Source organism: Coregonus clupeaformis, chromosome 11, assembly GCF_020615455.1.
Source record: "Coregonus clupeaformis isolate EN_2021a chromosome 11, ASM2061545v1, whole genome shotgun sequence".
NCBI lineage: Eukaryota > Metazoa > Chordata > Actinopteri > Salmoniformes > Salmonidae > Coregonus > Coregonus clupeaformis.
In genome coordinates this window covers 32,375,327-32,390,442 of record NC_059202.1, presented here as the reverse complement: position 1 = coordinate 32,390,442, position 15,116 = coordinate 32,375,327, and the positions used below count along the sequence as shown (strand labels likewise).

The following is a 15,116-nucleotide window of genomic DNA, read 5'->3' as shown; positions in this document are numbered from 1 at the left end:
GCTAATGTGGTTTAGATTTTCTGTCACCCTCGAAGACAGAGACGCAACAAGAAATCTATCTGCTCCATCTGCCCTAGGACACATATGTATGGGTTCTTTGTTTTTGGTGTTGACGGGATTGATTCATGTTTCTCTAAAACTCTGCTTATCGTTATAATGTAGTTTATCACAAACATTGTAAGTTGGGCCATAAATCACATGGGCCTCATAAAAAAACAATGAAAAACTTGATGGTTATTCTTACTGAGAACACGTATGCCCATTTGGGACTTGTGTAATAGTTTGGCCCATGATGTAGACCCCCCTCCTTCGTCCTACTCCCTCTAAACCCACTAACCCAGAGTGAGAAGGATGTACAGTACCTCAGCCTCCATCTAGACCACTACAGTATGAGCTCAGGGTTCAAATTAGTCAAGGGAGAGAATCAGGCCAACTTTAGCTCAGAAAAAACCCCTCTCTGTGTTTTTTTTGAATGAACAACCTTCCCAGAGTCATGAAGATAAAGATGAACTCAGCTTATCCTATCCGCTCACGATCTGACATAGCAGCAGGCCCCAATCGCTTAGGGCAGAAAAAGGTAACCATCTACTGACTGGGGGTCAAATTCCAGTGAACTGACCTCTGACCATTAAGAGGGGTTGTAGTCTCCCACCCCAGTAGGATTACCTCCTCCATCTGACCTACAGTTGTCCTGGCCTGGCTGGGAGCTGCTGGCCTGCTCTGTCTCTTCATAGAAAGCCAGCCTGTGGTCTTTACAGCCCCCCATCCACCCACTTTATTTCCCAGCAGTCCCTCCGTGGCTCCTGCTCTGCCTCTGAACTGTCTGGCTCTGAACTTCTGTCCCTCTGGAATCCTCCATGTGAAGAGCCTCCGACACTCTGTCTCATAACTGTTGAGTTTGCACCTTCAAGCCAGGAGCATGTGGCCCCCAGAAGGCCTCTATCCTATATATTGGTCTGTAAGATCAAAGGACTGAGAAAAAGCCAGAAGATCTGATAGCTGACGACATATGTTGTTGACAGTGACCTGGGCCCGGTTTTCCAAAAGCGTCTTAAAGCTAAGTTCATCGTTAGAACCTTCGTAGGAGCATCATTAAATCTCAGAGCTGTTTCCCAAAACCATAGTTATTAACGTTGCACTTTAAAATGTTTGTAATCTAACGCCTGCGTCAGACCAGCTAAGTGCGTCATTAGATGCTTTTTTGCCCTCCTGTGTCACTTTATACACAGAAGATCTCCACTAAACATAGAAACACATGGTTCATCTGTCTCTCTGTGACCACCTCAGGACAAAGTTGCCAATGTCTTTGCAATTCATACAAACAAGCGATGTATAAAGATGCTTCAAATGAAAACCGAGACGACTGCATTAAAATCTATACAGTATAGGCTGTAGGCCTATTTCAATCATATTGGAATACATTTAATGTTCAATCAATTTAGTTATATTTTGCTACTTGTAGGCTACTGTCTGTAATGTGTAGCCTAACATGTGCGCAATGATGTGCCAAATCTGTGATTTAGTGCATTTTATTGGGTAAGCATTAGAATAAGGTGTGTCAATATTTGCAGCCGTGGGTGGTAATATCTCTCTAGGAGCTGATCCATCGTCAGTATTGTGAAATAAATATAATGTTAAGGTAAGATTTGAATGTAGAATGCTGATAAGAGAGCAGCACTCTCTTTCTTTTGATCCTATCAGTAACTTAGCGAACGTTCTCTCTGCATGTTGTTTTGGGAAACGAATGTTACATCTTCGGACGTTTTAGGAAAGATCCATTGTTAAAACACTCATAAGCCTAAAAGCCAATTTATGCTTGATCCGAAAATGTGGTATGAGGGTGTGACGCAATTACAGAGCCACCGGAGGCCTGCAGAGGCCACATATTGTAACAATGCGGAGGGCTCTGTATAGCTCCACACTGACATGATTGGTTCACGGTAGGTGAGGGCGGGAGGTCCAGTATAAACACAAACTCATTTCCTTGACAACTTCCTTCACAACAGCTCTGCTCTGCTCAGCGAAGCGCAAGAAGTATAAATGCCCTGAATTCTGCAAAAGCCGTATCGCAGTAAATGCTGTACAGCTACTGCAGAAGTCGGATTTACAATGCAGAGACTTTAAGTGCCATCACTATCGGGAAACCGGGCCCTGGAGAGAAAAGGAGCAATTAGGTGTTTCTTCTGAAAGCCTTTGAGCTCTAGTCCTTTCACCAGGTTAAAAGTATTTTCCTTACAGTGGGGCAATGAAAGTATGCCACTAGGCTTAAACAAAGCCCCTGTTTGACCTCATCGACAGCAACCCTTCCAGTTCTATACCATACCCAGCTAACAACAAACGTTCCCACAACTTTCGAGAATGTTCCCTTAAGAGTCTCATTAGGTCATTAACTAACGGTTTCATAGGAATATTACCGGGATGTGCAAAGAAAGCTTCCAAGATACCATTCCCTTAATGTCAAATAGAACTTACCCAGAACGTGGTTACCATGTTCTTAGAAGTTAAGATATTACTGTTCTAGAAACGTTGCAAGAACATTCGTGCCCGGTTTTCTGTGGGTTAGGAAAATATTCCATCAACGTTCCACCAAACAAACACAGAACATGGTTGCCATGTTCTCAGAATATACGATATTTATGTTGTAGACACGTTTCATGGGACTGTTGCAAGAACATTTGTGTGTTGCCAAGGCAATCAAGACACTGAATGGTGAACCACTGATCCATTCACAGCTCTTTTTGTCTGATGGCAAGGTTAGGGTTAAAGACACACACAGTGTTTTTAACATACAGTGTTTACAATTTACTCATTTGACACAAATTATTACATTACGCATGTTCATTTATACAGTAAATATTATTCAACATGTCCTCACTTGGGAGTTGAACTCACAACCTCTTGGTTCACGGCATTCAGATTGTCCTGCTACGCCACAATGTCTGTGTCAGTTACCAGTTAATTTGACTATTCTCTCAAAAAATCTTACCCAATCACATTAATCCAAATATCCTCAGCGGAACCTTGGGACAAGCAGGCAGGAAGAAACAGAAAGATTTGACCACGGTTCAACTGTAAATATCACAGATAGAAAGAGCTTAGTTACCAGTATCTTTGTTAATATGGCTTGTTCAAAGAAAATAAAAGTTGACTCTGAAAACCGTATATTCAAAGACGAGTGGACGGAACAGTATTTATTAATTCAACTAGCACAAAACCAATATGCCTGATATGCAGTGAGTCCGTAGCTCTCGTGAAAAGTGCCAATGTTAAGCGCCATTATGACACCAGGCATAGTAAATTTGATCAGATGTATCCCCTGAACACGGAGGTGAGAACAAACAAGATTATCCAACTCAAATCCCAATATGAGAGGTCCACCAAAGTCCTTGTCAATTCCCTGACAGCCCAACAACATGCAATGGAGTGTTCACTGAGGATAGCTTGGGTTTTGGGAAAACATAAAAATCAATTTTCAGTCACTGAGATGGTAAAATAATGGATGTGTGAAGTTGCTGACACCTTGCTTGAAGGTAAACAAAAAGAGGAGCTCAGGGAAAATATCAAACAGATCCCACTGTCAGATTCCACAGCAATGAGGAGAACTGAAATATTAGATGAAGATTTAACTTCACAACTTGATGAGGCCATTCAGAATGCACCATGCATTTCATAAGCTGTGGATGAATCAACAGATAACACTGATAATGCCCTGCTTCTGGCAGATTTTATAACGAAACAAAGAAAGAATTATGTGAGGAGCTGTTGGGCTTAACAAATCTAGAAGCACACACATGGGGAGAGGATATCCATGAGGCCATTAAAGGGATGCTGACAAAAAGGGGGATAGATCTGAAGTCAGTGGTCTCCATCACCACAGATAGAGCTCCAGCCATGATAGGAAGAGGGAGGGGACTGGTTGCGTTTGAAAGAGGACCACCCTGACCTGACATCATATCACTGCATCATCCATCAATCTGTCCTGTGTGCTAGTCTGGGAAAAGAGTATTCTGAGGTTATGACTACGATGATGAAACTGATCAACTTTTTGAGAGCAACATCATCCCTACAACACCTCCTGCTACGAGGCATTCTGACAAAGGCCAATGCCAGTTTTGATGACTTACTACTGCACAACAATGTCAGATGGCTCAGCAAAGGCAGGGTTTTGGAACGCTTTTGGGCCATTCAGGAGGAAATCAAAGCTTTCTTATCAGAGCAAAACTCAGTTCCAAAACCCTGCCTTTGCTGAGGCAACTCGGTTTTCTCCGTTTTTGGAAGATGAGGAGAAGATGGAAACAGTTGCATTTTTAACAGACGGGACAACACAGTGTGTGATATGATAACAGCAGTCTCGGATTTCCAGAATAAATTTGAGCTTTTCAAGAATGATCTCCAGGGAGAACTTGTCCACTTCCCCCAATCTTCTGGTGCAAACGCAGGGAGAAAAAGATGTTCCCAACCGTGTTGATTTCATCCAGAAGCTGATGGATAACTTCAAGGCTCGCTTTGATGACTTCACTGTTGGAAGAGAACTGCTGCTGCTCATCCAGAACCCCTTCTTGGTCACAAATGTGACAAAGTTGTCAGAAGAAGCAAAACAGATCTTCAGATGGGTAGATGTTGCATCACTGCAAATGGAGTTGATTGAGCTGCAAGAAAATGTGTCTTTGAAGGAGCAGGCTGGTGATTGTGACCCTGTCAGTTTCTGGGGAAAGATGGTGCCTGCAGCTGATGTCCCTGTGCTCAAGAAACTGGCACTAGACATCCTGACCATGTGTTTTTGGCTCCACATAAAGCTGTGAATCAACCTTCTCCACAATTAACTTTATTAAAAATAAATACCGCACCAGGCTCACCAATGAACACCTGCACCAGTGTCTCAGAGTTGCTTTCACACCATTTGTGCCAAAGTTCAAAGCATTGGCAGGAGACAGAAAGTGTAATTTCTGTCATTAATGCAGGGCAAGGCCCAGAGGGACTTATACATGAATATTGCATGGCCCACAGTGATGTTCTGTGCATTCAGATGATTATTTTTGTTCAACTCTCCTTTGTTCTCCTGAAAACATGCACTTTCTTTTATTTGTTAAAAAAATCAAGGCCCATGAATACTTTGGTTCACAGTGCACTTTTTGCATAGACAATTATGCAACCACTTTTGTTCTTCAGCAATGTTGATGCAATGATGCACATGTTTACATTCGTAAGCAGTTGTAATTAATTCAAATTTTTTGTCTCATTTAATGTACATTTTATATAACATGTTTCCTAAGTCGTAGACGATTATGTTTGTTACTATGCTGTACCACAGCGCCGATAAAGGACGATATCCATCCGGACCAAATAGTAGTTGAGTACCCCTGCATTAGAGGCTCTGAAGACTAAGAGTTTGTGAGAACTCAGTAAGGTCGCTAGGGTACTTGAGGCCAGGTTCATTATGTGTAAACCAGAGACAGACCTGTAGATATGGCTGGGCCGTTTCCTCAGGGGGATGTTGTGGATAACCTGGCAGACCAGTCAGCCGCTCTCCGAGCTGTGTGATGACTCTTACATGTGTCAGGGGTCAGGGCAGCCTTCCGTCCAATAATAAAAAATTAAAAGAACTCCCGGTACCAATCAGCAGGCAGAACCTGGACTCCAGGAGGGACGTTACCGGGCAGGATGCCAGAAGACCAGAGACCAGGGAGGCTTAGAGAAAGGTGTTTATAAATATCTCCTGTTTCTTGGGAAGTTTACATTGAGTATGACTGAAAACAAACTGGTCTTTTTGTGTAAGCCCCATTCAAAAATGCCTACCATTCTTGGAGGCTTCGTATCACCTTTGAGCCCGTTTAGAGTGAAAGCGGGTCTCTGAGCACTTGGAAAATAATCATGCACATGTGTATTTGTTGAGGGCTTTGCCTAAATTATATCGGAGCTCTGTTGAGTACTGAGTTTGTTTTCCCTGTCTTATCTTTTGAAGGCCCAATGTGTGTGGCTCTCGCTTCCACTCCTACTGTTGCCCTGGCTGGAAGACTCTGCCTGCAGGGAATCAGTGTATCGTCCGTAAGTACTAAGAAGTTATATTACATTATATCAATCCGTTGATGACTAAATAACTTGAGTCATTGTGGGTTGCCTTTCCATTGGTAGTCCAATAAATCAAATGGAAGCCTATTGTATTTGTATAGCGGTTTCACACAAATGAAGAGCCCATCCTCTTCTGGGTGGCTGTGTAGAGGTTGCTTTGACATCTCTATGGCATTGTGTCTGTGTCTCCTCCCAGCGATCTGCCGTAACTCGTGCGGTGATGGCTTCTGCTCCAGACCCAACATGTGCACCTGCGGCAGCGGCCATCTCTCCCCCAGCTGTGGGGCCGGAGCCGGAGGTGAGTCACAACAACTAGCACCCTACACCCCCACCAATTTACCAGCAACCACCCAATACACCCCAACACCACCCAAGACAACCTAACACACACAATGGACCACCACATCTATAGATACAGGAAAGTACAGCAATCCATGTTGGTACCACCAACTGTTCCATGACAATATCACCATTCCAATTTGCTAAATCTCAAACTGAGTTTGCCTAGGTATCTCTGTGTATTCATGGACGCGTTCGACATTGCAGCCGACTTTAAAGGCGAGTCGAGACTGACTGATCTACAAATCACTTTGCATCATAAATAACTACTTAATATTATTTGTAGATCAGTAACAATTTATCCATGATGCATCACGGTTTCAGCCCATTTCTTTGCCTGAAAGCTTTCAGCCGCTTCAGACTGCAGCCTCCAGGCCACCGAGTTTGGGAGGATTCATGCACATGGCTGGGGCTCCTAGCCTTTGGAGAAGCACTTTTACAACACTTACTGAGTGTGTGTTGCATGCTCGGCTGGGCCCGGGCAGTCTCGTCAGTCACGCCTAGCCCCTTCAGGCCCTTGTACACACACACTGAGCTCTGAGCCCTGAGTGCGGGCCTCCCCGTCTGACCCTGAGGTGTAAAACAGGATTGACTCCACAGTCCACACTGGTTGGACGCCCCAGAGAGGCCCGACACCAGCTTTATGTGCTGGGAAAACAGTTCCCAAAACCAGAGTATGAGTGGCTAACGTCCCCCCATAGACAGGACAGGCCTCCAGGCCTCCAGCAGAGCCCAAGTAAAGTGATGGGAAATGGTATGAAACAGTATGAAGTAATTTCCCTCAGAGAGAGAGAGAGGACATAGAGGCAGGAACTGATTGTCACACTCACTGCTTCTGCTCTCATACAGGGGATGTATGGGCTGTTTACAGACCTGCCTTACAGTATTGGGCTTTTCCAGATAAACTAAGACAGGAATAGTAGGTCTGGAGTTTGTTTTGTCTGATTTTTGGCAAAGGGACCAGAAATTTTGTAATTCAACACTGTGAGTTGTGTGTATCATTAAAGACGGTTCTCTCTCTCTGGCCTTCTGGAAGATTTTATGGGGTCAAGGGTCATGCAGGTTTATGACTGCTGATGGCATAAATACACCCATCGGCCAGTGCTGGGAAATGGCTCTGTCAAAGCGTGGCATCTGGCCTCTGTTTCATACAGGTTTCATACAGGTCAGCAGTATAGCGCTGGGGAGTTTCTGTCCAACAAAGCTATATTTGATACTTCATAAAAACCTGCTCTGTCTAAATCAATCCTCCGTATGTTTTGAAACTGTAGGTTGACCTGTGGTTCTATTTCACTGTTGTGTTCAGTTTTCACTATGCATCTCAGTGCTTGTTTTTAGTAGGAAAGCAAAGCACTTTGACACGTTACAGAAACTTCAGGCCTTCCTATGTTGCAATACTGCTTTGGGTAATTCAGACTAAGAGAAGCTATATAGAGTTGTTGGTAAATACTGTGCATTTCCCTTCCTTTTAATTACATCCGGTCTCTGACACCGTAGTCATTGGTCAGGTTATTGATAGTACTTTTATGGCTCAGAGGCCACATCTGGAATGTAGAGGTCGTAACTAAAGAACGACATGTTCTTCAGCAACATGCTTTCGATCAAGCTGTTTATATCTATCTTAATCCATACACGTGCCATAGTTATATGGCTGTGTGTTCATTTCCAGACATCACAGATGCAAATAAATTGTATTTATTTATAATTTATTGATAAAGTTCATCCCATTGTCAGAAGGCGTGGATGTGGTGTAGGAATCAATCGCAGGACACAGAGGCTTAGTCCAAAAGTCTTTAGTAAAGACAAAATGACACGGCTACAAAACAGAGCCGGAGGCACAAGAAAATTACGCACACTGCGTAAACGAGCTGAATGCAACAAACGCGCACAACAAGTGCGGACTCTCTATAAACAAAACAAATAGAGAAAAATGTACGGACTGCTCCAGCTGACAAAAGAACAACTACACACAAACACATGACAGAAACAACGAGAACTTAAAGGACACATAATCAACACTAAACGAGAACAGGTGTACCAAACAGACCAAACCAAACAAACATCGAAAACAAAGAACGGTGGCAGCTAGTACTCCGGAGACGACGACCGCCGAAGCCTGCCCGAACAAGGAGAAGGAGCAGCCTCGGCCGAAACCGTGACACCCATTGAGATTGCCCATCTCATATTTAAGGGAGACCTGTCCTAAGGGAGATTTGTTGATTAACGTTGACTTTGTTACAACATGATGCCTGACAAATAAATGAATGTAGACAATATAAATATCTGTTGACCATAATCTAGTCTCCAGTGGAGCAGTTGTGTTCTGGATTGGTCCAGTCATGTCAGACTTCTTCCCATAACTATAATACCCTTGAAAGACCATGAACGTTACCTCACAGTCCCTCAGAAACAACTGTCAACTAACATGGTCCAAACAGCCTCAGCACAGCTCAACTTTGGGGAAGTGGTATTGCGAAAGTATTCACCCCCCTTGGCATTTTTCCTATTTTGTTGCCTTACAACCTGTAATTAAAATGGATTTTTTGGGGGGTTTGTATCATTTGATTTACACAACATGCCTATCACTTTGAAGAAATAAGACAAAAAAAACAGAAAACTTCAGCGTGCATAACAATTCACTCCCCCAAAGTCAATACTTTGTAGAGCCACCTTTTGCAGCAATTACAGCTGCAAGTCTCTTGGGGTATGTCTCTATAAGCTTGGCACATCTAGCCACTGGGATTTTTGCCCATTCTTCAAGACGAAACTGCTCCAGATCCTTCAAGTTGGATGGGTTCCACAATCTTTAAGTCATACCACAGATTCTCAATTGGATTGAGGTCTGGGCTTTGACTAGGCCATTCCAAGACATTGCAATGTTTCCCCTTAAACCACTTGAGTGTTGCTTTAGCAGTATGCTTAGGGTCATTGTCCTGCTGGAAGGTGAACCTCCGTCCCAGTCTCAAATCTCTGGAAGACTGAAAACAGATTTCCCTCAAGAATTTCCCTATATTTAGCGCCATCCATCATTCCTTCAATTCGGACCAGTATCCCAGTCCCTGCCGATGAAAAACATCCCCACAGCATGATGCTGCCACCACCATGCTTCACTGTGGGGATGGTGTTTTCGGGGTGATGAGAGGTGTTGGGTTTGCGCCAGACATAGCATTTTCCTTGATGGCCAAAAAGCTACATTTTAGTCTCATCTGACCAGAGTACCTTCTCCCATATGTTTGGGGAGTCTCCCACATGGCTTTTGGCGAACACCAAATGTTTTTGTTTATTTTTTTCTTTAAGCAATGGCTTTTTTTCTGGCCACTATTCTGTAAAGCCCAGCTCTGTGGAGTGTACGGCATAAAGTGGTCCTATGGACAGATACTCCAATTGCCTCTCTGATTAATGCCCTCCTTGCCTAGTTAATGAGTTTTGGTGGGTGGCCCTGTCTTGGCAGGTTTGTTGTGGTGCCATATTCTTTCCATTTTTTAATAAAGGATTTAATGGTGCTCCGTGGGATGTTCAAAGTTTCGGATATTTTTTTATAACCCAACCCTGATCTGTACTTTGTCCCTGACCTGTTTGGAGAGCTCCTTGGTCTTCATGGTGCCACTTGCTTGGTGGTGCCCCTTGCTTAGTGGTGTTGCAGACTCTGGGGCCTTTCAGAACAGGTGTATATATACTGAGATCATGTGACAGATCATGTGACACTTAGATTGCACACAGGTGGACTTTATTTAACTAATTATGTGACATCTGAAGGTAATTGGTTGCACCAGATCTTATTTAGGGGCTTCATAGCAAAGGGGGTGAATACATATGAACGCACCACTTTTCCGTTATTTATTTTTTAGAATATTTTGAAACAAGTTATTTTTTTCATTTCACTTCATCAATTTGGACTATTTTGTGTATGTCCATTAAATGAAATCCAAATAGAAATCCATTTAAATTACAGGTTGTAAAGCAACAAAATAGGGGGATGAATACTTTTGCAAGGCACTGTATTACACAGACAGAAGAGCCCCAGAAAAAAAGCTTTCTTAAGACCTATGACTTCCGTTCTTGGAAATCCAAATCACTTCCATAGTTAATTTAAACACTATGGGCCACAGATTAAGCCTGGTCCTGGTCAGAAAATGTATTTTAATGGAGATTCTCCATTGAGCGCACATTTTATTCTAGGACTAAGAATAGTCTGTGTCCTGTAAACCAGCCCTATTTGATTAACTTTACTAATCAGATGAAGTTGTGATTACTGAAGTCCTAAACTGAAAGATGGAAATGTGATTCAGCCAAACTCACCAGACTACATTATTACATAAAAACAAATTGATTTGCAAACTGAAAACCTTCATGCTGTGAATCGTTTCAGACACAGTTTCTCAACATCTCAGCATGAGCACTTGTATTTGACGACATGACATCTCCATAGTGAACTTGACGTTGACATGTCACTATTCCCAGTAGCCTATACAGAACAGAACACAGCCATAAAGTGCTTCAGTGTTCAGCCCCACGACCACTAGTTTCCTGTGCTCTCTCAACCCCCCGTAAAAATCACACAGATGTGGAGGACGCAGGCCGACCCACAGTGCATCCACACAGAGGTACATTGTGGTTCCCTGGGTCTGTGGGACCCCAACCTCCTACCTGTTGTTCTGCATGTGTGGCGCTTTAGGCACGGGTCACAGGAACGGGCCATCTCTCCCCCCTCCCCACTTCCACCAACCCCCCATTACAGAGAAAACACATGAACCCCTCCAACCCCTGAATGGTTTGTAACACAAAGGTTCTATAAACTTAGAGTCTGTCTGATGTTCTTCCTATCCCCCCTCTTTGTGACCTAGAATCACTTTTGATCAGACATTTGAAAAATTTACTCTGCTTTGATTAAACGTTTGCATGATTACATCATGCTGGAATTGTATCCTCAGTCAATAGAGTCATATTTCATGTTTCATTTCCCTGTTGGGCTGAGAAGAGATTAGGCTGAATGCTGTGGGAGTTAAACAATATGGCCCTCTGTCCTGGAGCTCTGGGTTGAGCTGAGGTTGAGTCTGGTGAGAATAGACCTGTACACAAAACCATAAACCTGTAGTCCAAAGGCATTCACACTAATCCATCACCAAGTGTCTGCACGAGACGCTAGCCAGGCCTGGAGTCAGAATGGTCGTTAGCTGGACCAGCTGTGTACAGTTAGTCAGAACACTACTACTGGGTCATTTACAGTAACTGGAAGTTCTAGAGAAACTGTGTAGGTGAAGAAGGGTTCCGGGAAATTCAGTCATGCTGAATCCCCTCACCACCTCATGAATCACAGCCTGTAAAGACAGAAAGAGAAATAGGGATCAATTACAGTAATTAAAGATGGCAGCAAGATAGAGAAAGAGAGAGTGAGAAGGGTGTTCCAACTTCCAATCAAAGGCTTGCATGGGCATCATGTACCGTTCTACCCAGGCTGAGTAGAAACACGGGCATCTTCCAGGGCCAATTACTGTAGAAGTAGTATTATGAAATGTGTTTAGAGAGACTGACTAAAGGCGTCCGCATGCTTCCCAGCCGAAACAGTTCGGAAGAGTTTGTGCATATATTATGACAACATTTTGTGATGTTTTTGTTCGTTTTGGACTTTTCTGGAGGCAAGCCGAAGTTCGGAACTAAAGTCTACGCACCTTCGTTGGTGATTGGTCAACAGTAGGGATTCTTCAATAAAGTCTTTGTTGTCATTCAACGAGAGACTACTCGTTTTCATTTTTTCATTGAGAAATACTGCACCAAACATCTTAGTTAGATGTGGAATTGCATGACTAAGATGTCGGCAAAAACGTCACAATTAATGACAGATTTCTTGAGTTATCTTAGATTTAATTCAGACTATTTTGAGGAAGTGTATACTGGCTACCGCGTCTCAAAATGGACAAACAGTACTATTGCTTTTTTCTTGTTTTTCAAGTGAAGGTCTTTTAAGGGAGTATGCGAGCACACTCGTTCGGTTCGGCTAGATGCCAGCCGAACTGAAGCACACTGACGCCTTAAGCACTCTCACTCTGCTCTGGGATGGCTGCTCTCTGCCAGATCTGGTTGGATAGAGCAGAGCAGTGGGGGATCCTGTTTTACATCCCCACACATCCCCCCGAACATACTGTCTGTCTGTCTGTCGGTCTGTCTGTCTGTCAGCCTGCCTGCCTGACTGTCTGTCTGTCAAGCCTGTCTGTGTATCTGTCTGCCTGCCTGCCTGACTGTCTATCTGTCTCGGGCAGGCTCTGCCTGTCTGTCTGTCTGTCTCAGGCAGGCTCTGTCTGTCAGTCTATCGAAAGCTCGCTGCTTTGAGTTCTAAGTATGCTGCTCCTCCAGGATGAAGGTTTTCAGCTCTCAGCACATTCCTATCTATAGGAGACAGCTGGCTCAACTTATAGCCTCCACAGTCTGTTTGATTATGCTGTAGCTGGAGTGGGGCCTGCCTGGGCCTTGTTTGGCAGTAAAGTGCTCTACAATATACTAATACAATTAAGTCTACACAAATACAGCCCAGAATTGCAGTAAGAGTGCTCTACAAATGTTATAGTAAAAAGTGAGTGTTGATATAGTTGAGTTGAACTGAAATGCTTTTAGAGCCCAAATACCAGTATGTAAAAGACAGTCAGTACCCAAGTGTCACTTCCATTGGACTAACTGTTAGTCTTGGCACACGTCTGATACTAGACCTAGCTGTACAACATTTTTACACAAATATGGAGTTGAACTGTAATGGTGTTCCAAGTTAAACCAAGCACCTGGGGGTTGAAGTTCCCTTTGGAGGTCATTGCTTGTGTATGTGACCACCAGCTGGTTGAGTTGAGGTTCTCGGCTAGCACAGGCAAGTTGTTCCGGCTGCATCTGTTGACCCCTGTGTGTGTGTGTCCCACAGTGCAGAGCTGTAACGTCAGGTGTATGAATGGAGGCAGCTGCCAGGAAGACTCCTGCTCCTGTCAGAAGGGCTACACCGGCAATCACTGTGGACAGCGTGAGTACCTCACTCAGCACTCCCCCGGCTAGTGTGTGTATGTGTGGCGCATGTGTGTGTGTTTGTGCATGTGTGTGTGTTTCTGTCCACTTGTATCAGAACCCTAACACACCTCTTCCTCTCTCTTCTCTGCAGCTGTGTGTGAGAATGGTTGCCAGAACGGAGGGCGCTGTATTGGGCCCAACAGATGTGCCTGTGTCTATGGCTTCACTGGCCCGCAGTGCGAGAGAGGTAAGAGCCTTCCCAGCATTTCCACTTCACTCGTACTGTAAACCCATGGGTCTGCTCATAGGCGGCTACATTATCTACACAGGAACCTGGTTCATCCCATAACCCCTGTTTCTGCTCACAGACATTATCAACTGAGGAACAGACAGGAGATGCCAGAGGTATTCGACAACTCTTGGAGGATAAATGGAAGTTGACACAGGAATGTTTCTTGATATTTATTGTTAAAAACCAACGTGTATGAAGTGTATGGTTGAAGGCTGTAGCCAAAATACTCCGTTTTTTTACTAAATACTATAGTCAAAATTATTTGGTTTTGAACACTGAAGAAGCCTTCTTCTATCAACTTCCATTGGTTCTTCAAGAGTTGTTGAAAACCTCTTACAGACAGACACATTATCACAACAGTGCCCGGGGCTCTGACTGAGAGACGCCACACAATCATGTGGTGACACAGACCATGTCACTACACCCACCTTTATCACCACACACCAACCAGTGCTGTGGAAGATCGTGTGCCAGGAACTTTAGAGGCTTTGATCTACTGTATATATTAACTTCATATCAGTCTAGATAAGAGGAACAGTGAAGGATAGCCTTTGATCTTGCCTGATGGAAAATCAGTAGAGGTCCTAGAAGCGAAAGTCCCCTCCATGTACCAATGATGGGGAGTCGAGAAATGTCCTTTTAAAGCATATATTAACTTCATTTAAGTCTAGACATAGTGTGACCGTAGTATGACTTCATACAGTAAGTACATACAGACAGACACGTGGGGGTCTGTCTCCCAAGGCTTAGCCAGGGACTGTAATCTGGTTGTGTAGTGTTGTGGATAGTGGACTCCCTCCTGTGGAGGCTACAGCTGAGATGAATGGTTAGGGGGAGGCAAGAGCCGAGAGGAGGGGCTGTGTCTCAGTGGGACTATGTCTCAGTATGGTTTGGGTCAATGCCATTTAAATACAGTTAATTCTGGAGGTGAACTGCAATTCCAATTCATGAGTCGAAAGGTCCTCATGGAAAATTATCTGTGATTTTCTCCCCTGCTCTCCCTCCTGGCCTCCCCCTGCTCTCTCCCCTGCTCTCCCCCCTGCCCTCCCCCCTGGCCTCCTCCCTGCTCTCTCCCCTGCTTTCACCCCTGGCCTCTCCCTGCTGTTCCCCCTGGCCTCCCCCCTGGCCTCCTCCCTGCTCTCCCCCCTGCGCTCTCCACTGGCCTCCCTCCTGCTCTCCCACCTGGCCTCCCCCTGGCCTCCCCCCTGCTCTCTCCCCTGGCCTCCCCCCTGCTTTCCCCCCTGGCCTCCCCCTGCTCTCCCCCTCCCCCCTGCTCTCCCACCTGCTCTCTCCCCTCTGCTCTCCCCCATCCCCCCTAAGCAACTTGGGTCTTGTTTTCTTGGAAAACACAACACTGGGGGAGAGGGGAGCCTCGCAGACATCTGGCAATAAATAAAGCGCCCTTGGAATGACAGAAAAACGTTTATTTGTG

At 44.4% G+C, this 15,116-nt stretch overlaps 1 protein-coding gene across 1 annotated transcript in view; it reads left to right on the top strand.

Annotated features, from left to right (window-relative positions):
• LOC121576793 (fibrillin-2-like) overlaps positions 1-15,116 on the top strand; it is an 85,574-nt gene that overhangs the window by 8,329 nt on the left and 62,129 nt on the right. Inside the window, exons 3-6 of the mRNA XM_045223502.1 lie at positions 5,963-6,045; positions 6,266-6,367; positions 13,313-13,408; positions 13,544-13,639. Coding sequence (XP_045079437.1) covers positions 5,963-6,045; positions 6,266-6,367; positions 13,313-13,408; positions 13,544-13,639 — 377 coding nt within the window. The remainder of the gene's footprint in view (positions 1-5,962; positions 6,046-6,265; positions 6,368-13,312; positions 13,409-13,543; positions 13,640-15,116) is intronic.